Genomic DNA, 21426 nt, shown 5'->3' on the forward strand with positions numbered 1-21426 from the left:
CAAACTCCTTATCTCCCTTAGAAAAGCCCAGTCACCTCCTACAGGATTAAGCAGGTTCCTGCCACAGGAGACCTTGTTCTCCCCACTGATTGGATTAGATGCTGCCCTTACCTTTAACTAGCATCAATTTTTTTTTTTTTTTAATTTATGCTGGTGATGTCATGGGTTAAACTCAGAGTCTTGTTCACAGTACAAGTGATCTACCATTGGGCCACTTCTGGTAGCCTTCAGCTCATTACTTCCAGTAGTCCACAGCTCCATCTCTCTTGGATGAAATGGAAGGGACTGTGCACAGCACAGACTCTGGATTCTGGCTGCCCAGGGTCTGAAGACCAGACTGCCACTGACCAGCTCTGTGGCTACAAGGCATTTTCTGAAAAAGAGGCACCCCCTTAGGAAACACTGCTAACCTCCTGATGTTAGGCACATGCATGAATTTGCAGTTTGTATATCTGTGAGTTTTCTTTGTTTTGTTCCTGGGATAGAGTCCAAGTATGCGGCTGGAACATACAAAGAGGACCTTAAACACACAGTCCTTCTGATATGCTGGGATTACAGGTAGGCACAACCGTGTGACTGTAAGAACCGCATGAAGTTAGACCACATCCTGGAACACACTTAGCATTCAATACATACTTTCTCAAGAAACTATCCTTCCAACCATTTATTGACTCTCATATAAAAACCATGCAGCTCGGGAAAACCTAGGGACTGGACAAGGAAGGAACGCTGTATCCTCTATGGTTGTAAAACCAAAGCATCAGGAGAATGTAAGGATCATTCCAGTTGTCCATGGTTGAAGTCTTGAATGACTTTGGTTCCAAGTTAAAAAAAAAAAAAATCACAGATCACATGTCCCATTGGAAACCAGATCGTGCAAGGCTGACCTTTTCCTCTAAAAGTGAAATACATTTATATGGAAAATTTCTTTAAATTCAGAAGGTGATGCATACCCCAGATGAGGCCAACCTTGTCTGCATAGCGTTATTCCATGATTTGGGTGTATGTATGTGTGTGTGTGTGTGTCTGTCTGTGTGTCTGTCTGTCTCTGCCTCTCTTTCTCTGCTTTTTGTTCTGTGTTGTTTTTGTTTTGTGATAAGAGTCTCACATAACCCACACTGACCTTAAACCCAATATGTAGCTGAGGCTAGCCTTGAATTCCTGATCCTCATTCTTTTCCTCCAGAGTACTAGGATAACAGGCAAGCATCACCATGCCCAATTTAGGACAATGTCTCTTTAAACCATCCAACTGACTACTTTCTGAAAGCAGGCAGTTGCTAAGTGTTGCCAAGGGATACAGGCTAAGCTTGTGTGTAAATTAATCATTGTGTGTAAATTAAGCAAAACACCAGATGAGAGCTGTCTGGAATAGCTCCCTATCAAAAGAAAAGCAATAATAGCATATTTCAGGGAATTTTGTTTTCAGTGCTAGCAAGAGAGTCTTCCATGGCTCCCGACCTCACCCTCTCCTTGTAAAGTGAGCGACTTAAGCCTCCAGGGATAAAATGACTCACCCGAGGTCCCATGCCGTGGAGCCTAGAAGCTCATCTGGCCACACCTGCCTGAGTCATCACGTCAACAGTGTAAAGGAAAGTCAACACAGCCCTGGAGCCGTGTCCAATGATGACACAAACCCTGAGTCATGAGACCATGCATTTAAATCGGTGTGAAAAGTGGGGATGTGGAAATCTGATCAATCGATCCTCTCTCTCTACCCTCTTACTGTAAATGGGATAGGGCTGAAGACAAAATCTCAAGAACTCTGAAGAATGCAGGAAGACAGGCATGTGCCCCTCTTGGCTTGAGCCTCATCGATCACCATTACTAAGGTTTTCTCTGTAGAACACTGAAAGAGAGAAAACAGATTCCCTGGGCCAGGAGAATTTAGCAGTCGGAGGAAGAGATGCATACCTCCTTTCTAGCAGAGAAAAGGATCTGGATAAACAAGGTTTGGAAAGATAGCAAGCCCAGCCCTTCAGGACCTAGGGAGCGAGAGTAACTACACTGCCACACAGTGGTAAGAAGCCTAAATTGCAAGACAAGGAAGGCTGTTTTGGTTTATTCATAATAAAATATTTACACAAAATAGTGACTTCCATTATGACGCTTTCAGACATGTATGCAAAAGACTACAATAATATTCATCCACCCCCTCTCTCCCTCTCTCTTTCAAATACCCACCCCTTCTACTTTCATTTTTTAATCAGTGTACAAAATAAGGGATTTCACTATGACATTTTAAAGCACATATCATTGTGCTTTGCTCATATCCATGCCTCCTCACTACTCTTCCCATCCTTCTCCCCACCTCTTGCTGGTCCATTCTTCTGCATCTCTCTCTCTCTCTCTCTCTCTCTCTCTCTCTCTCTCTCTCTTCTCTCTCTCTCTCTGTGTGTGTGTGTGTCTGTCTGTCTGTCTGTCTCTGTGTATGTATGAGCTGTGAAAACATCTTCCCAGCCCATTTTTCTCTCTTGTCCCCACCCACCTCTTCACATGAGGTCCCTTCTTCCTCCCTCATTGTCCCACTTCTGTGTTCGTGTAATATAAGCACATGTATTTAAATCTAGATTCTGCATATGAGAGCAAATGTGATGATTTGTCTTTTTTGAAACTGGCTTATTTCACTTAACATGGAAACCTCCAGTTACATTCATTTTCCTGCAAATGACCCAATTTTCTTCTTCTTCATAGCTGAATAAAACTCCATTGTCTACACACTACATTTTCTTTATCCATTCATCTGTCAGTAACTCAATAAACATGGATAGTCAAGTACCTCGGTGTACTGATTTAGAATCCTTTCGATATATACCTAGGAGCAATGCTTGGATCATATGGTAGTTTTTTTTAGTTTTCTGAGAAACCTCCACACTGATTTTCACAGCAGCTACAGCAGTTTAAATCCAACACCAGCAACAAGGGTTCCTTTTTATCCACATCCTCACAAGCATTTATTATAATTTGTTTTCTTAATGACAGCCATTCTGATGAAGTGGAGACAGAATCTTAATGTTTTGATTTGCATTTTCTTGACAGCTGAGAATGTTAAATGTACTTTTCACATATTGATTAGCTTTTGCACATTTTCCTGAAAAGTGCCTATTCAGCTCGTTTGTCCATTTACTCAACAGATTAGTCAGACTTTGGGCGTCTGACTTTTAAGTTCTCTCTTCGGTCTGCCCAATATTTCCTTTGCAGTGTAGAAGCTTTTGAACTTCATGCAGTCCCGTTTGTTGACATCCCAAGCTACTGGACTCCTGTTCAGAACATCCTTGCCTGTGCCTGCAGCTTCAAGTTTTGCTTTTTGCTGTTGTCCTGTTGCAGGTCCTACATCAAGGTCACCATGGGAGACCAGGATATGGGATCAACCTTTGACGTGCAACTATCCAGATTTCTTAGTACTATTTTCTCCAATGAACACCGGACACCTTTGTCAAAAATTAAATGGCAGTATGAATTCGCTTCTTGATCCTCTCCTGTTCTGTTGCTTCTAAGCCTGCACCATGCTGGTTTTGTTCCTATGGCTCTGAAGTACAGTTTTAAATCAGTTATGGTAACAGTGCCAACACTGCACTCTCTCCGATCAGGATTGCTTTTGCCATTTGGGTCTTCGGTGCTTCCATATAAATTTTATTTATTCTAGTTCTGTGATGATGCCATTGTAGTTTCGATGACATTGTACTGAATCTGTATCTCTTAGGCAACACAGCCATTTTCACATTAATTCTGCCAGTCAGTGAGCATGGGAGGTCTTTCTACCTTTAGTGTCTTCTTCCATTTCTTTCCTTGGCCTTTGAAAGTTTCCATCACAGAAATTGTGGTGGTTTGAAAGAAAATGCCCCCCAAGAGTGGCACTATTAGGAGATGTGGCCTTATTGGAGAGAGTGTGTCACTGGGGGTGGGCTTTGAGGTCTCTTGTGCTCAAGCTTCCCTCAGTGTTACTTTCAGTTGACTTCCTGTTGCCTGCAAGATGTAGGATTCAGCTCTCCCAGCACCATGGCTGCCTACATGCCACCATGCTCCCGGCATAATGATAATGGACTGAACCTCTGAAACTGTAAGGGAGCCACCCCAGTGAAATATTCTCTTTATAAGAGTTGCAGTGGTCATGGTGTCTCTTCACAGCAATGAAAACCCTAAGACAGGGGTCCTTGAGCTCTTCCATTACACTTATGCCTAGTTTTTATTTGTTTGCTTTGTTTCTTAAAGTTACAGTACATAGAAGGATTTTGTCGTTGTTTTTCCTGACTTCTATCTTGGCAAGTTCATTATTGTGACATGGGAAAGTAGCTGAATACTTTGTAACAAGACAAATCTTTTTTTGTTGTTATTTTGATTTTTTTTTTTTGTTTTGTTTGTTTGTTTGTTTTTTTCAGGACAGGGTTTCTCTGTGTAGTCTTGGCTGTCCTGGAACTCACTCTGTAGACCAGGCTGACCTCAAACTCAGAGATCCGTCTGCCTCTGCTTCCAAGGGCTAGGATTTAAGGTGTGCACCACCACTGCCCAGCACAAGACAAGTTCTTAATGGAAGCCCTGCATGTTTGATTTTTATTGATTTATACTAATATTTATTGAGTACGGACAATGTATTCATTTTGGCACCCAAAAAACATCAGTGAGCAAAACAAGCAAAAATCTCCACCTCTGAAAATGTCACACTATAGTGAAGTGGAAAAGAAAATAAGCTTCATCTATCTGTTGAGTCAGGAATACCGAGCAGCATGTGAATAAGGCAGAGCATGGGATTGCATCCTGGGCCTGAGGCAGTGAGACAAGTTCAAATACGCCAGTTAAAGGGAGCCACATGGAGAAAGAAAGAGATCCCAGAGTTATTACAGAGAAGGAAGTAAAAACAAAAAAGATAAATAGAAAGTATGATGCCAAAGAACGTTCCAAGACAAGAGAATCAATGGTACAGATACCACGAGGTGGGCATGGGTGTGGTTCTTTACAAAATTCTGAAAGGCCATGGACCAAGCAGGCGTGTGATATAATCAGTTGACAACTATCAGCTAGTGTGTGTCAGAGAAGCTGGGATCTACAGATGAGCCCTGCATCTCAGGTGGAAGAGGAGAATGGACTCTTGAATGTGGAGGAGTAAGAACCATGTGATGTAACTTGTGCTAAGGGTCTAAGAAGTTAAACTGACAATGAATAGCACAGGAAACCAAGAGCAGAGCAGGAGCAGGAGACTAGAGCATCAGAAAGTGTTGGCAGAGATGTTCCGGGTGCTCCATGGGCTGTAAAGAGAATGCTTAGAAAAGCAGAGGAATGGGAGTCGCTGTATGAGGATCAAGAGGAAGTACTCTGGAAGAGGAATAGAAAGATGGGTAGCTTGATGAGAGAAGAGTAAAAATCTGACAGGGATGCAGTCGAGCTGGATGGATAGGGAATCTGACCTATAGGGCCCAGCGGTCTCCAGCCAAGTCCTGCATTGCAACAGAACAAATAATAATGCCTATATACCATTAAAAAAAAAAAAAAAAAAAAAGACCTTTCTCGCTGCCTGGCCATCTTGGCGGCTGGTCTTGGTTGGGGGCCGTCCCGCACCTAAGGCAGGAAGATGGTGGTTGCAAAAAAGACGAAAAAGTCTCTGGAGTCGATCCATTCTAGGCTCCAGCTTGTTATGAAAAGTGGAAAGTACGTGCTGGGGTACAAACAGACTCTGAAGATGATCAGACAGGGCAAAGCGAAATTGGTTATCCTCGCCAAAAACTGTCCAGGTTTGAGGAAATCTGAAATAGAATACTATGCCATGTTGGCTAAAACTGGTGTTCATCAATACAGTGGCAATAACATTGAATTGGGCACAGCATGTGGAAAATACTACAGAGTATGTACACTGGCTATCATTGACCCAGGTGATTCTGATATTATTAGAAGCATGCCAGAACAGACTGGCGAAAAGTAAACCAGGAAAGTTTTTCTTTAATAAAACGTTACCAGAGCTCCTTTAAAAAAAAAAAAAGAAAAGAAAAAGGAAAAGAAAAGAAATTAAAGCTGCCCTAATATTTAATGACACTAAACTTTGTAAAATTAATTCCTAACCCACATAAGGATGATAAAATAAAGCTATAGGCCAACATCATTATGAATATAAGAAAATAAAGTTGCATATGAAATGGAAGTACAAAATAAAAAAAAAAATAAACAGAAAGCCAAAGTAACCTAGACAAACCCAAGTGTAAATCTTTAAATATAGGATAATTATGTTTATACCAGTGATGAGTGGATGATTCAACATGGAAACAACCTACTAATTTCAGCTATTTCATTGACAAAAAAAGAGAAAGAAAATCTATACAATTATCTCAATGGATACAGAAAAGCACTTAATACAATTCTATATCTATTCTAAGTAGGAAAAAAAAGAGAAAATATCTCAATGTAAATTGAGGTAAATTTCTTTCTTTCTTTCTTTCTTTCTTTTCTTTTCTTTTCTTTCTTTCTTTCTTTTTTTTTTTACAGCACAGTCTCAGTATTTTATTTGGCAATTTCAACCTGACACGGAGGGCAGTTTTCTGCTCCCTTCGCCAATATCCCAAGCAATCCCACCTTCCTATCCCCTTGGCACAGCTCTGGCGCCCCACCCACAGAAGTGCAGAGCTGCATCGCCCACAGCCCAGCTCAGGTCAGAGTCCCAGCTTGCAGCGGCAGAACCTGGCGCCCATCCTGGTGACTGCTCAGTCACCCTGGGGCAGCCTTTCCAGGAACCTCAGTCAATGAGTTGAAGAGCCCAGCTGGTGGACTGTGTCCCCACCAGTCCTGGAACCCTCCTTCTCTTGCCAGATACGTGAGGTGAATTTCTTAAGCTTTACAAATTATTCCTGCATGAATCAAAACCCTAACACGAATAGTACAGCTAACGGTAAAATTGCAGGTACTTACTGCGAGGGTTTAAAAAAAAAAAAACATGTTCTGGACATTCTAGCCAATCTATAGAGTGAAAAAATAAAGACTATAAGAGAAGAGAAAAAAGTATCAACATTTGCAGACATCTATTAGGTAGAACTATCTCAAATTAAAATTTTTGTAGGGAAAAAAAAGGCCAAATATCAAGAATGCTATATGGGTCCATATATTATTTTTAAAAATTAACAAATTTATGAAAACTGGTAAGAAACTTCACCAAGGTTACTGATAATATATATATATATATATATATATATATATTATATATATATATATATTCCCATAACAGCTGCACAAAATTATAGATACAGCATAACAATATAGCATCTATGAAAGCATAACCATAAAAACATACAACTGTGATAAACACAGATAATAGCATGAATTAACACAGAAAGAGCAACCAGAAACCCTGAACCACGTGTTACCATTGTATTATGGATAGAGAGACCTGAAAAGTGGTGGGATATATAAAAGATATCCACAGGCAAAAGGCAAAAGCAAACACATTCCCACTTTCTACTGAAAAAAAGGGGGAAAGAAAATTAAATAAATAAGAAAAAAAATGTATTAGAAAGACTCAAAGTAATTGCATTCCTTATAAAGGAAATTTAGGCCTCTGTACTGAAAGCACAGGAAGAAGGAAATCCACTCTGGATGTGAACCTAGTGTGCAGAGAAGCCCCAAGGTCCAAGGTGTGAGAGTCAAGAAGAAGGGACTGGAGAGAGTACATGAAGAGCCGTCCAGGATTGTTGACCACAGTTGGGATGGGACAGGTCAGGGGTACTGATAATTGGTCTGTTATTGTGGTGTGAGCCTTGTGGAGTGTGCTGGAAGAAATGAAGGAGTGAGAGGATCGACTGAAGGACTGTAAGGAAGACCCGGGAGCATCTTGAAATCACAAGGCAACAGGAAGAGCGCGGGTGGGAAAGCCAAGCCTGGCTCCCAGCATTCTTGCCTTGGTGTCTGGCACCAATGACAGAAATAGAACACTCTGGAGACAGGGCCAGGATGAAAAGTTTGATTTCAGAGGGAGAAAATTAACACACTAAGATGCTGTAGCCAAAATGGCCAGGGAAACTTAGTACTGGGGAATAAAAATTCAATCATCTCCTTACGTAAAGTCATGTTTCCAATCCCATGTTGGCTCTAGTGCTACACCCAAGAAAACACCAATGGAGAAAACTGAGAGGAAGAGCAGAGAAGAGTAAATCAGGCAAACCAAGAGGATGAGAGGCTTTTGTATGGGATACACTGAGTCCAGTGGCCTCCCTAGACCAAACATGCATAAAAAGTAAAATATCAAAAATTAGAGATGTCTCTTCAATCATGAAGATATTTATTTACAGGGTATTTTGGATAAACACAAACAACTATTCCAAAGAACACTGTCTGTAGCAATGGAAAACATTACCCAGATTGTTGCTAACAGTGGCTGGAAATCAGAGATATGACATTCACAAGCCCATATCAAGTGTCTACTGAGTACCTTCCACATGCCATGTGCTGGGTGGGCACCAGAGATGCAGGAACCATGGCAGCTGTGACAATTCCTTGTACTGGCTGGTTTTGTGAGTCAACTTGACACAAGCTAGAGTCACCAGAGAGGAGGGAGCATCAGTTGAGGAAATGCTTCCATGAGATCCAGCTGTAGGGCATTTTCTCAATTAGTGATCAATGGGGAAGGACCCAGCCCATGGTAGGTGGTACTATCCCTGGACTGGTGGTCCTGGGGTTCTGTAAGAAAGCAAGCTGAGCAAGCTATGGGAAGCAAGCTAGTAAGCAGCATCACTCCATCAGCTCCTACTTCTGGGATCCTGCCCTGTTTGAGTTCCTGTCCTGACTTCCTTCTATAACGAACAGCAATATGGACGTGTAAGCCAAATAAACCCTTTCCTTCCCAACTTGCTTTTTGGTCATGGTGTTTCACCACAGCAACAGAAACCTTAACTAAGACCCCCTAGAATCCAGTTTGGGGTTACCACCAATCTAGATCCTGCTACAAACTGTTTGTTTTAGATGTGATAAATATTTAAATCAGTGGATTTTAATAAATCAGATTACCATTCAGGATGTGGTTAGCCCTCATCCACTCAATAAAGATCTCAAAAACTGGCTGTCCTTGAAAGTAAACCTTCTGACACAATACTGCAACAGCAACATCCCGAGTCTGCAGCTCAGCACCAGCCCTGCAAATGCCAAACTCATCAACTGCACCATCATCCCACGAGTGACTACTCATAGCCAATCACCCCAGACACACACACACACACACACACACACACACACACACACACACACACACACAGAGAGAGAGAGAGAGAGAGAGAGAGAGAGAGAGAGAGAGAGAGAGTGTGTTTCCTTGTTGAATCCTCATACAGTCCCTTCAAGCCATCACAAAATAAATCAGGGGCTGGAGAGATGGCTCAGTTTGCAAAAGTACCTCTTGAGTCAGAACCCTATGAACCCACTCAGAAGCCAGGCACACCAGCGTGCTTCCGTAACCATGGTGCTGGGATTGGGTGTGACAGGTGGGATCCAGCCTAGCCAATCAGTAAGTTCTATGTTCAATGACAGATACTGGCTGCCAAAAAAAAAAAAAAAAAAAAAGATGAAAAGCAATTGTTGGAAGATGTTTGTTTTGTGCTTCTGGCTTCCATGCTCACATGCACAAAAATACATGCATACTCTTATGAACACATACATATACCTCCACATACGTACACAAATACAAATAGTCCTGCAAATGAGTAGACATTTGGATTCTCTCAAGCTCCCAAGAAACCCTTATTTTACATAATGGGAGTCCAAAGTACAAGAATAGAAAGGCTGGTGATTTAGGTTCACAAAGGATAAGCTGTAAAGAGCTGTCTTTAGTAAACAGTGAAAATACCTTACATTGCTCTAATTGTTCTATTTATTATAACAATAAAAGCTAGTCGCAATTATTTCTAATTTATAAATCAAGCTTTATCGTGGGTATATATGTACATTTAAAACATATGTAGGGTTCAGCACTATTAGTGGCATAAGGAAGTCATTGACAGTTTGGGATGCACCCCCACATACAAAGGGACTCCTACATTAAGATATTTCAGGGCTGGGGATGTAGCTCAGTTGGTAGAGTACCTACCTATCATGCAAGAAACCCTGGTTCCATCCCCACTGCAGGAGATGGTTATAGTGATGAGTGTCTATAACCTTAGCACGAGGAAGGCAGAGGCAGAAGGATAGGAAGTTCAAAGGCATTCTCAGCTATACAGCTAGTTTGAGGATATCCTGGGCTACATTAAGAGGAGGACAAGAGAAGGAAGAGAAGGGGCAGGAGGAGGAGGAGGAGGAAGAAGAATCAGCAACAGAGACAATGGAATTCATTGGGCATGTCCTCAGGTTTACATTCTGAAGGCAACCTGGGCTGGCTATTATGCTAGAAGCAGAGAGGAACAGAGCCAGTGTGTATTATGGCCAACTATAAGGGGTAAAAAGTGGCATCAAGAACTGGGACTCATCCAACCAGATCTCTGGTGATGGCAAACACAGGATGAGGAAGTCTTGGCAGAAGACCATGAACTAGGTATCTAGTTGAACATGTATCTAGAGACATAGTGGGCACTGGCTAAGTTCCAGTGGCTCTGCAAAGCCTGGCAGCATCCTCACAGGTGCCTTGGTTCACCCTCCCTCCTTTCTGCCGTTGATTTGGCACACAGCAGAAAATGCCAGCACAACCAGATTTGCTCCTTGGCTCAAAATGCAAACTCTTCTCTCTGTTTGCCCAGCCCATCTGCAGCTCTGACGGGGCTGAGGAGCAGCAAGTGTGTGAGTCACCTGCATAGAACCGTTACTGATGCCAAGGGCAAGAAGGAAAGTACCCAGGGAGTGGTTCCAGAATAATCCAGGAGGCCCATCCTTTCCTGTGAAGGACATGGCTATGAAAGAGACAGGAAAAGCCTCCGAAGACTATATAGTATCGCTCGATCCACAACCCCCGGTGCTGTTGAATCGTGAACGAGGAATGATGCAAAGGTGTGTGCTGTGCTCAGCAGTGTGCCATCTGGTGCCTTTTGTACTTACCGAGCATGGGGAAGGCGGTACAGATGCAACCATATGGCTAGAAGCCAGACGGGGCAGGGCAGTGAGTGTGAGGTAAAGAAATGGAAACAGTGAGCCCAGACAAATCTCCAGTGTTTGGCTAGAAAAGGCAGGGAATGGAATGCAAGTGGCAGAAGGTGAAGAGCTTATGTTGGTATGCTAGGAAAGAGCAAACAGTTCCAAAGGTTGGTGAATTAACTCACTTGAGAGAAGAGCTGGATGTGAAAGTGAGAGAGGGGTACTTGGATAAGGTTCAAGAAGAGCAGCGGACATGGGACATCAGAAGAGAGAATACAGATGCCTTCTCCGTCAAAACAGGTGGTGGCTGTAGCTATCAGATCATTTTGGCTTTGCACCTGAACAGCAAGGTAAACACATCAGTATCAGCACTTGCTAAGGGACGAAATCAATAGTGAAGGAAGGATGGTGGGAGCAGATTCATTAAGATTTATTGGAATAACTGGTGCATAGAACTTTGGGGGCTGTGATGGTATCAACTGTCAACTTTACAAAAACCTAAGACCACCTGGGAGACAGGCCTCTGAGCATGTCTGGGGGAGTTTCTCTTGACTGCATTCATTGAAGTGGGAAGAACCACCCACAGTGGGCAGCACTATTCCTTAGGAAGGAGATTCTAGGCTGCATAAGGTAGAGAAATTGAGCCACAGACTAGCACGCATGCAGTCTCTGCTCTCTGTGGACGTAATATAGTCAGCTGGTTCAAGCTCCTGCTATCTTGGCTGCCCTACGATGATGACTATAACCTTGGAACTGTAAGCTAAAGAAAATCCTCCTTACTTTAAGTTGTTTTTCTCAGAGTATTTTATCACAGTAACAGAAGAGAAACTAAGACAGGGGCTAAGTTCCCCCAACAGCCATTTGCAAACTGGAGAACCAAGGACGCCAGGCAAGCACAAATCTAAAATCTCACAACCAAGGAATCCAGTGCATGACTCTCTGAGGATGAAGTCTTGAAGACTCCAGGGCAGAGAGCTTCCAGTGAAATTCATAGGGTCCAGAGGGAAGAGAAATCTAGGGTCTGGGTCTGAAGGTAGGAGGGAAAAGATGGCCCCATTCAAGAAAAGAGTTTACATTTCCTCTGTCTTACATTTCCTCTGTCTTCTCCATGCAGGTCCTCAGACTTCTGGATGGTACCCACCCACACTAAATGAAGGCACATCTTCCTTACTTGGTTCACTAACTCAAATGCTAATTCCTTCCAGAAACATTCTCAGAGACACAGAAATACGATGCTTACAAACTACCTAGGTCTAGTCAAGTTGATGTCTCAAATTAACCATCACATCCGACAAAGCTACAATTTTCTTGTAAGTAGAGGCATCTATGAAAGAAAGGGTTGAGGACAGAGAAGTCTTTAGAAAGTAGAAAAGAAAAAAATACTCTTGTTTGGGGAAATGAATGAATAAATTCTTCTGACAAAAGGAGTGTATGGAAGTAGCCATCGGGGCCTGTGTGAGTTGGATGGTAAAGAATTCACAGGGGAGTGTGGGCTAACCTACACACTGCTGAGGGGAATAGAAAGTAGGCAGCCACTAGGAAAATCAGCACAAAGGTTAAAACAACTAGAAATAGAATTAGCACACACCCCAGCCCTACCACTTCAGGATATATACTCCCAGGAATCTAAGTCAGCAGAACACAGAGATACGTGCACCTCCACGCTTCTTACACCAGCGCTATTCATGACCATCAGGTTATGGAACCAGCCTAGGTGCCCGTCAACAGATGAATGGCCAAAGAAAGTACATTATGTATACAAAGCAGAGGTTTTAAAAGCTATAAAAAAGAATAAACAGCAGGGCAGTGGTGGTGGCCTACACCTTTAATCCCAGCACTCAGGAGGTAGAGGCAGAGCTCTGTAAGTTTGAAGCCAGCCTGGTCTACAGAGTGAGTTCCAGCATAGCCAAGGCTCTTACATAGTGAAACCCTGTCCTTTGGTATGTGGAGTCAGATATTCAGATATCTGCCCAGAGAAATGGAGGACAGTAGATAAAGCAGTCTGAGGAACCATCACTGCTCTGAGCAATGGGTCCTCTCCCAGGCTCTGCCCTCCACACAACTGCCTAAGTTCAGCCCTTACTACCCCACAGCCTAAGTCTATTAGATGGTTCCATCCTGGTTTTTGCAAATGGCTCATACCCTACATGGGTTTCTTCCCCTGAATAATTAACAGCAATGGTTTATTAAACAGCACAGCCCTATTCATAGGTAGACCTTCACGGACCTCTTGGTATTGACTTCCCTAGGCACTAGTTTTAACCCAGGTAGACAGCAGGGGTAGAACCACACTATCCTATCCCAAGGGCAATCAATGATGTTGTATAGCAAACTGACTGGTAGACTGTGGGCAAATACATCTATTCATCTGGTTGTGTATGCTCTACACACTGAAAGTAATTTTTGTATTGAAAGAATATTTTGTAATATGTATAAATTGAAACTGGAATTTGAATATGGCTGTCAAATTAGCCTTACCGTGTTATATTAATACTGTCATTTATTCAGTGTGTGTGTGTGTGTGTGTTTTTATACTATAACAACAAAGTTAAGTATGATCCCTCAAAGCCTAAAAGATTCTCTATCTGGCCTTGTACCCTTGTGTTTTAGTTAGGATTTCTATTGCTAAAATAAACACCATGAGCAAAAGCAACTTGGGGACTAGAGAGTTTATTTCAGATTACAGATTAGAATCTATCATCAAGGGAAGTCAGGGCAGAAACTCAGGGCCGGAACTGATATAGAGAGCATGTTTCAACCATACTCTACTTACTGACTTGGAACCTGAATTCTTACATAACCCAGGACCACTTGCCTAGGGATGGCACTGCCCTCCTTCACCCTATCTCCACCCCTGTGGGCTGGGCCCTCCCAGATCAATCATTAAAGACTTGTTCATAGGCGATTTAATGGAGGCATTTTCTCAATTGATGTTCCTCTTCCTAAATACCCTAGCTTCTATAAGGTTGACCAAAAAACCACCCAACTAGGGCATCACAATTTGCTCCATTATTGTAGCTATCTTTCACCAAACTCAAGTGCAGATTCTCAACACCAGTGCCCCAGCAAAAACTCAAATTGTTACCTATGATGAAATCCCAGCACCAGGACCATAGGACTTTATTGCTGATAAGGTTTATAAACCTTCTGCCATTGTCAAAATGATCCTGGAAGATGTCACAACAACAAAAAAAACAAAAAAGAAAAGATGGAAGAGAAAGAGAGAGAGAAAAAAGAAAAGAAAAACTCCACTGCCACAACCTATCACTAGACCTCTAATACAGGGTTGAGGGTATTTGATTTGAGTTGCTTTTTACATATGCAGCACTGTAAAAGTGAACCAAAAGGCAATGGTTTATACTACTCAGAAAAGAAAGATAAATGCTCTGCTCCTTGTCGCTCTTCTGTTCTTCTAGTTAGTGTTTAGGGATCAAAGCCCTGGTTAGACAGTCATTGTGATGGCCCTGTGTAGCTGAGGTTCAGGGAAAGCTACTGGCCCCATCTTCACACAGCATGGAGAATGGTCTAACTGTGGTCTATTATCCAATGCAATGGATTTAATTTTCCTTGGGAATGTAAAGGCTGACATGTGAATGTGTGTGACCGTGCAGATTCCTGGGATCAGTACGCACTGAGTACATTTTCTACAAGCAACCTTTTGACGAGTTTGTGAACAAAAACCAAGCATGCAAAATAATCTAGTCTCGGAACTCCAGTTACACATGAACACTGACCTCTCTCAGTGATATTCTGGGAGTGGAAACATCTGGAGACACCACAGTCCTTACTCATGAGTGTACTCCCATAATTGTGTCTTACTCCTTATCACGTTGCACAATTCTCCTGTTGATTTAAGACCAATTCAGCCAGAACTTTCAGCTGCCCAGTGCTGCCTCTTCTAAACCAGCTGTTTGGTCACACAGATCCTAAGTCCTCCAAATTGGTGAGACTGTCACGAGGGCCAAATATCTTCCCAAGTACAAACTAATATCTAATGGGCGTGCTTGGAAATAGTGGGATTAGAGCAATGAACCACAGTTAACCAACCCCCTGACTTCTTCCATGCAGCCAAGAAGCATGTATCCCTTCCCACGGGTCTTAGGACTTTGGAGATGCTGGCTGCGAACAAGCAGAGGAAGCAAAAATGCGTGCAGACTCAGCTCTCCTGGAATGATCCCAGTTGTATGATCCAAAATTTTCCTACCCCTCTTCTTTGCCAAGCTCTGCCTTTAATGCTAACTGCTTCACTAGCCATTTGGAAAGCCTGCCATCGCCGGACTCCCCACACTGTACAATGCCTCAGCAAAGACACTGTGGAGTTGGGAGAACACACCATAAACAGAATCTCCCTCTTGCTATCCTCTCTCTTCTGCACCACGGCCCCTAAAGTGCATACATGCTCCTCAAGGACAAGGAGCATCTTACTTATTTATATAATAATACCAAACAGTGACTTGACAAGGGTTTGCCAAATCCATTTCCCAGGTTATAACCGTGAAATAAAATTGAATCTCAACTCACATAAACATGTAGATGCCTTCTCTACCAACCATAAGAAGTGATCTCTTTCAATTTTAGTTGACATTTCAAAAACTACATTAGGAAATGTTGAATAGTTGCACATGAAAGCTTAAAGGATTTTTAAATGAATACAGTGGTCATTCTTTTCAGGCTGTACATATTGTCATTCATCTTCCTTTTAGGACTTCCTAGGACCTCCAACACAAGATAAGGCAGAGGTGAAAGAGAACATCCCCACCCTTTCCATTAAGTGAAATGGACAGAGTAGCACAATATCAGCTCTGAGATGCCTTTTATCAAAGTCCTTAATACTTCCAGTTTGATATTTTATCATGAATGGATTTTGAACTTTATGAGATGTGTTTCCTATACTAGTTGATATGAGCATATGATATTTCCTCCTCAGCTAATTTATCATGGAAAATGACATTGATTCTTTTGTGAATGGTAGACCAAGCCCACATTCCCGGGGTAAACTTCCCTTGGTTATGGTATTATTCTTTGATATGTTGCTATACTTGATTGGTTGTTTTTAGGAATGGCTACGTCCACACCCTTGCAGCTATTGCCTACATGTTCTTGTAATGACTTTGTCTTGCCTTATCAGCAGAGTCAATGCCGGCCTCAGCAAGAAGTGGGAAGTATCCTGCTTCCTGAAACAGTCCAGTAGAATGGATGTTATTTCTTTAAATGCTTGGCTGACGTTGCCAGGGAGGTGGTCTAGATCTGGAGTTTTCCCCCATTTCATCATGGAAACAAGACAATTCAAGGTTTCATATCCTTGAGGGTGACTTTGGAAATTTATGGGTTTCTACAAACTGTGATATTTTACCTGGCTTGTCCAATTTATATTCAGAGTAGTTTAGGGTATCTTTAAAAGCCCTTAAGTGACTCGTTAAGTGTAATGACAGCCCTCTTTGATTGATATCATATTTTGTGCCTTCTCTCTTCCCATAGTTGGTCTGACCAGATCAGATGTATTGATCTTCTCAGAATATTAGCTTATGGTTTTGTTTTTTCCTTTCCACTGGTTTTCTGGGTTCTATTCTAACAAAGATTTCCACTCACTTCTAGTACTTATTTTCTTCTGCTTTCTGATTTTAACTTATTTTGTAATTTTTATATTTTTAAGATGAAAACTGAGATTACTAATTTTCTATAAAAACAACTAATGCTATGAAGTTCCAAGTTTTTGCTAAATCTCACAAATTTGGTATCTTTACTTTATTTCAAATATTTTTATATGTCCTATGAAAAGTCCCATCTGATCTATGGATTATGTATAAGTATGTATACTGTTTAACATTTGGGTTTTCTTCATCAGTTCTTTGTTGATTTCCGCCTGAATTCCACTGTGGTCAGAGAACATACTTTGTATGATTTCAAGTTTTAAAATCTGTCATGGTTGATTTTAATTGAAAATATGGTCAACTCTGTATTTCCCAAACATGTGAGGTAACTATGCACTTCTTGTTGGAGATTTTCTAAATGTCAACTGGACCCAGATTACTTAGAGTATGGTTCAGTTCTTCCATAGCCTTCTTGAGCTTCTCTGCAGCTAGGAATTCTAGAATAACCGAAAGGAGTGTTGAACTCCAGACCTCAGTGATCTCTGCTTCTTCTCCAGCTCTGCCCAAGTTTGTATCTCAAAATTCCGTTCTCACACGATGCACAGGAGAGATTACCATGTTAGTCCGGTGAATGGAACCTGCCATTTTGTGACGCTTCCTGTTATCCTGTATCAGTCATTGGTCTTGCCTGGTGTGTACAGCCACTCTGTCTTTCAACTGTGCAAACTTGATAAACTTCTAGTAATTCTAATTGTTTGCAGCAGAGATAATTGGACTTCCAACATAGAAAACCGTATCTGAAAGTAGTGATAGTTTAGAGTTTCTTTCTACTTCTTATATCTCCTTATCATGTTCCAGGACTGCACATGGTATACTCTCTGAAGACAGGGATGGATATGCAGTATTCTTATCCTAATATAATCCATCACCACAACCTACTCAAACTCACTGCAGCTTAAGAAAAGCATAAAGCACTCCTAACAGGGGGCCACATGGCTACCTTCAGATGTTCTTAATTGAGGAAGGCCATCGTCACCGTGAAAGCTCACAGCTTTACAACAGATGAAAGAGGGAAAGGAAGGGAGGAAGAAAATCATTCCTGGAATTCAAACACTACACATTCAGAGGCTCAATGGAGCCAGCCTTCCTCTTGACATTCTCTTAGCTGGTTTCCTTCTCCTTGGCTCCCCTTCTCAGCTACACTACATTCTAAACCAATCAGGGCTATAATCCCACGCACTTCTCAACTGCCCTCAGTTCCTCCCACAACCTAACAGGCCCCATGGCAGTGTATGCCCAGCCTTCCCAGTGTGGGGCTATCAGCTTCATAATACTCATTTTCTCCTACATATTCCGTCTGCTCCATAAAGCTCCTATCCACCTCTCAGAATGTTGCTCTCTTCCTATGGACTGCCTGCTTGTCTCCTTATTTAACTGGACTGTTCTTAATTGTTCACTTTTACTTTTCTTGTCTTCCATGAAGTCTCCCAAATAAGAAAAAGAGAGCATAGGTTTTTTTTTTTTTTTTTTTTTTTTTTTTTGTAATATTTACTTCATTTACCAATGACTAGTTCAGAACCTGGGCAGAATCTGGATCTAAGTGGATACTAGTCTGCCATTCATGTGCTTTGATTTGGAGCCATTTTTTTTTTCAACCTTTTCTTGGCTGGCCCACCTCTAAATTGGAGGTACAGAGGCTCTACCTGCTTTATAGTTTGCACTGCCCTGTGACACTTAGTGATGGGGACACACCCGAGAAAATTCATCCTTACGTAATTTTTTGTATTTGTACAAACCCATGGGATATGCTTATAAAAACCCAGGCAGCTGAAAGGCTACGACACCATCAGGTCATAAAACCAGGGATTCTCAGCATACAGCCAAGTCTGTTATTTCCTGGAATGTTACTAAGCAGCATGTGACTGCATACCTACCTACTGTGGGTCCCACTGATCACTGCAGGCTCTGCCTCCAGTCCTTCTTACCCTTCAGGCATCGCCTCTTCATGGGCCACAATGTCTTGTTCACTATTCCAGCCTCCTCTGGTCACCCCACCCCAAAGACTATTTCTGTATTTCCATTTCTCCCAGTACTGAACACAATAAGCCTTCACTGCCTGGGGGTGGGGGTGGGAGTGGGGGTGGAGGTTGCTTATTCCCCTTCGTGAATGAGTATAAGGAGAGTGTGTTTGCAAAGAAACGCACAAGGCACCTATGTATAGCCCTCCACACCATAACCACTCACAGCATAACCACTGGGGAACCTCCTCCGCATCCCTCCTCTGTTATAGTCTACAGGATCCCGGGAGTCAGAGAGAATCAGGGAAGGGAAGGCAGGGATCTTTTGAAAAGTCAGAAGACCTGCCAGCATCTGAGCCCTTCTGCCCTTGCTTCTCTGGAAAGCCAAGAGTGAGGTGTAGTCAGGACAGGCAGAAGAGGCTGCTCTGGATACTGAAGCAGGTCTTCCCAAGCAGGAGGGTATGGGCACCAGATGTGGGAAAGTCAGGTGGTTTCCTCACGGCAACCTGACCCTAACAGCTAAGGATTTTAGAAAAACTTCCCATTCAAAAACTACCGTAAAGCAGGTAGTTTGAAGTTTAAAAAGTAGGGAGAACAAATGAAAGGAGAGAGCTGGAGCTAGAGTTAAAAAGGATTGGGGGAAACTGACACAGATCCTCAGGGGAGGACTGTGCCGGGTGTGTACAAGGACAAGGAGGGATGCGAGGTTTGGCAGCATGCCAAAGGAAGGCTTAGGAGAATCTCCAAGACCCCATCTGGAGGGACACATGCATTTCAGCCTTGTCAGGAAGGCACCTGACGAAGAAAGCCTGGCAAAGGCTGCTGGGATGAAGACTGCACACCACAGGACCCTTTGAACACAGGGTCATCATTGAACACAGGACAGACACAACTCAAGGGAAGGAAGGTTTACATCACTCCTGGTTTCAGAGGCTTTAGTATGTCGTGGTGGAGAAGGTACAGCACAGTAGAGCAGTTTATGCCATGGCCGCCAGGAGGCAGTAAAGAGAATTATAGGGCAGGACAAAGGCCCAAGGACTCATCCCCCCAGTGACCACCTTCTCTAGTTTCCACACCTCCTACTCCTCACCACTTCTCAACAATACCACCATGTTAGAATCCCATCAAAATCTAAGGGTGAAGTTATGCCCTTCAGAATCCAACCACTTCTCAAATGCTCAAGTCCTCAATGCAAGAGGCTCTAGAAGACATTTATATTCAAACTCTAATACCTTGAGAGAGAAGGAAGCACTGCTCTTACATGTGTTGGGAGCAGTTCCCAATATCTGAAACCCAGGGCATGAGGCTAACACAGCAGGGAGCCTCAAGGAGAGCTGGCTGCAGCTCGGTGGTCCAGGAGAAGTGGCAGCCTTCCTGTGTCACTCTGAGGCTAGTGTGTTCAGTCACAGTTTTTGACAGCTTAACACAACCCTAGACATACCTGGGAAGAGGAGATCTCAGTTGTGGAACCACCTCCATCAGAATGGCCATTGGGCCTTTTCCTAATTGTTGACTGGTATGGGATGGTCCAGCCCTCTGTGGGGCAGAGCAGGTGAGCCAGAACTGTAGAGGAAAGGTAGCTGAGCAAGCCAGTAAGCAGTGTTCCTCCATGGTGCCTGCCTCGATTCCTGCCTCCAGATTCCTATTTGAGTTCCTGTCTTGGCTTCCCTCATTGATAGACTGTAACTTGTAAGCCAAATAAGCCCTTTCCTTCCCAAGTTGGTTTTGGCCAGTGTTTTATGATACCAACAGAGAGCAAACTAGAATATTCACCTATGAGTCTTGCCAGTAGGATCTAAGTCTTCCTATGCCCATATACTTGTGTGTGCTGAGCCAAGAACAATGGTACACATGGCTCCCATGCATACACAGCATTCTTATAACAAGTGGTACAGCATGGATAGAATGGTACAGGGCAACTCCAAGGAGACCCACCTATTGCAACCAATCCTGACAGTAAGACGTCCAGGAAAACCAGGACCCAGTCACCAAGCGTCCTGACCTGCCTGCATGTAACCTGCCACTGTCTAATGAGTGCACTAAAAAAAAAAACAAAAAAAACACAGCACTCTGGATAAGGAAGGACTTTTCTAAACCTAGCAAGTAATTTTCCAGGTCTACTGCTTTTGATAAGAAAAACGAGGTATTTCAAAATGCCAAAAGGCTATACAGAATACTACAATGGTTTTTGTTTGTTTTCTTTTTTTCCCCCAAGAGTTAAACTAGCCCATGTATGCAGTCAAAAATGGAGGCTCCCTTCCCTGTTCCCAGTTATCCAAAGGCACTGTGAGCAGTCTTTCCATTCTCCCAGAGATGCTCCATGCATTTAAAAACATGTTAACCACTCATGTTTAGGAAGCCATTTGCTCCAATGTGCTTTTTATAGAAACCAGGTCAGACACAACATAGACTGTCTTTCATCTTGCTCTCCCATTTGTCAGCCTGTCCCTGAGATAACTGGCTATTAATGCATTTAGATCTGGTCCTGATAGCATGCTGCCTACAGACATCTCAGTCTACCTAATGAGTTAAGGAATAAATTCTACACACATCCAGCTATATATCTTAGGGGTGTGTGTGTGTGTGTGTGTGTGTGTGTGTGTGTGTGTGTGTGTGTGTCTCCTTTGTTACTGTACATTTTGCTAACCTACATTTTCATTGTACTTCTCCTTCATCTTTATCTGTCAAGATCACATGTGCTCATCAAAGCCCAGTTTCAATAGCCTTCTGTTCCCAGGTGGATTCCTTTTTAAAAGACGTAGTGATGCTTCCATTCTCCCAAACAATCTAATATTT

At 42.6% G+C, this 21426-nt stretch overlaps 2 protein-coding genes across 5 annotated transcripts in view; one reads left to right on the top strand and one right to left on the bottom strand.

The window, feature by feature from the left end:
• The window catches only part of Arhgap44 (Rho GTPase activating protein 44), a 174459-nt gene that overhangs the window by 134542 nt on the left and 18491 nt on the right, over window positions 1-21426 (bottom strand). The window lies entirely within an intron of this gene.
• Window positions 5502-5961, top strand: LOC114693116 (60S ribosomal protein L30-like). Its single transcript, XM_028869348.2, has one exon. It carries the CDS (start codon window positions 5566-5568, stop codon window positions 5911-5913), a length of 348 nt encoding a protein of 115 aa, XP_028725181.1. The 5' UTR covers window positions 5502-5565; the 3' UTR covers window positions 5914-5961.

This window comes from Peromyscus leucopus, chromosome 8b (genome assembly GCF_004664715.2).
Source record: "Peromyscus leucopus breed LL Stock chromosome 8b, UCI_PerLeu_2.1, whole genome shotgun sequence".
Taxonomy (NCBI): Eukaryota; Metazoa; Chordata; class Mammalia; order Rodentia; family Cricetidae; genus Peromyscus; species Peromyscus leucopus.

Excerpts from the sequence above, each read along its gene's own strand:
- LOC114693116 (XM_028869348.2), top strand. The coding sequence starts at position 5,566 with ATGGTGGTTGCAAAAAAGACGAAAAAGTCTCTGGAGTCGATCCATTCT.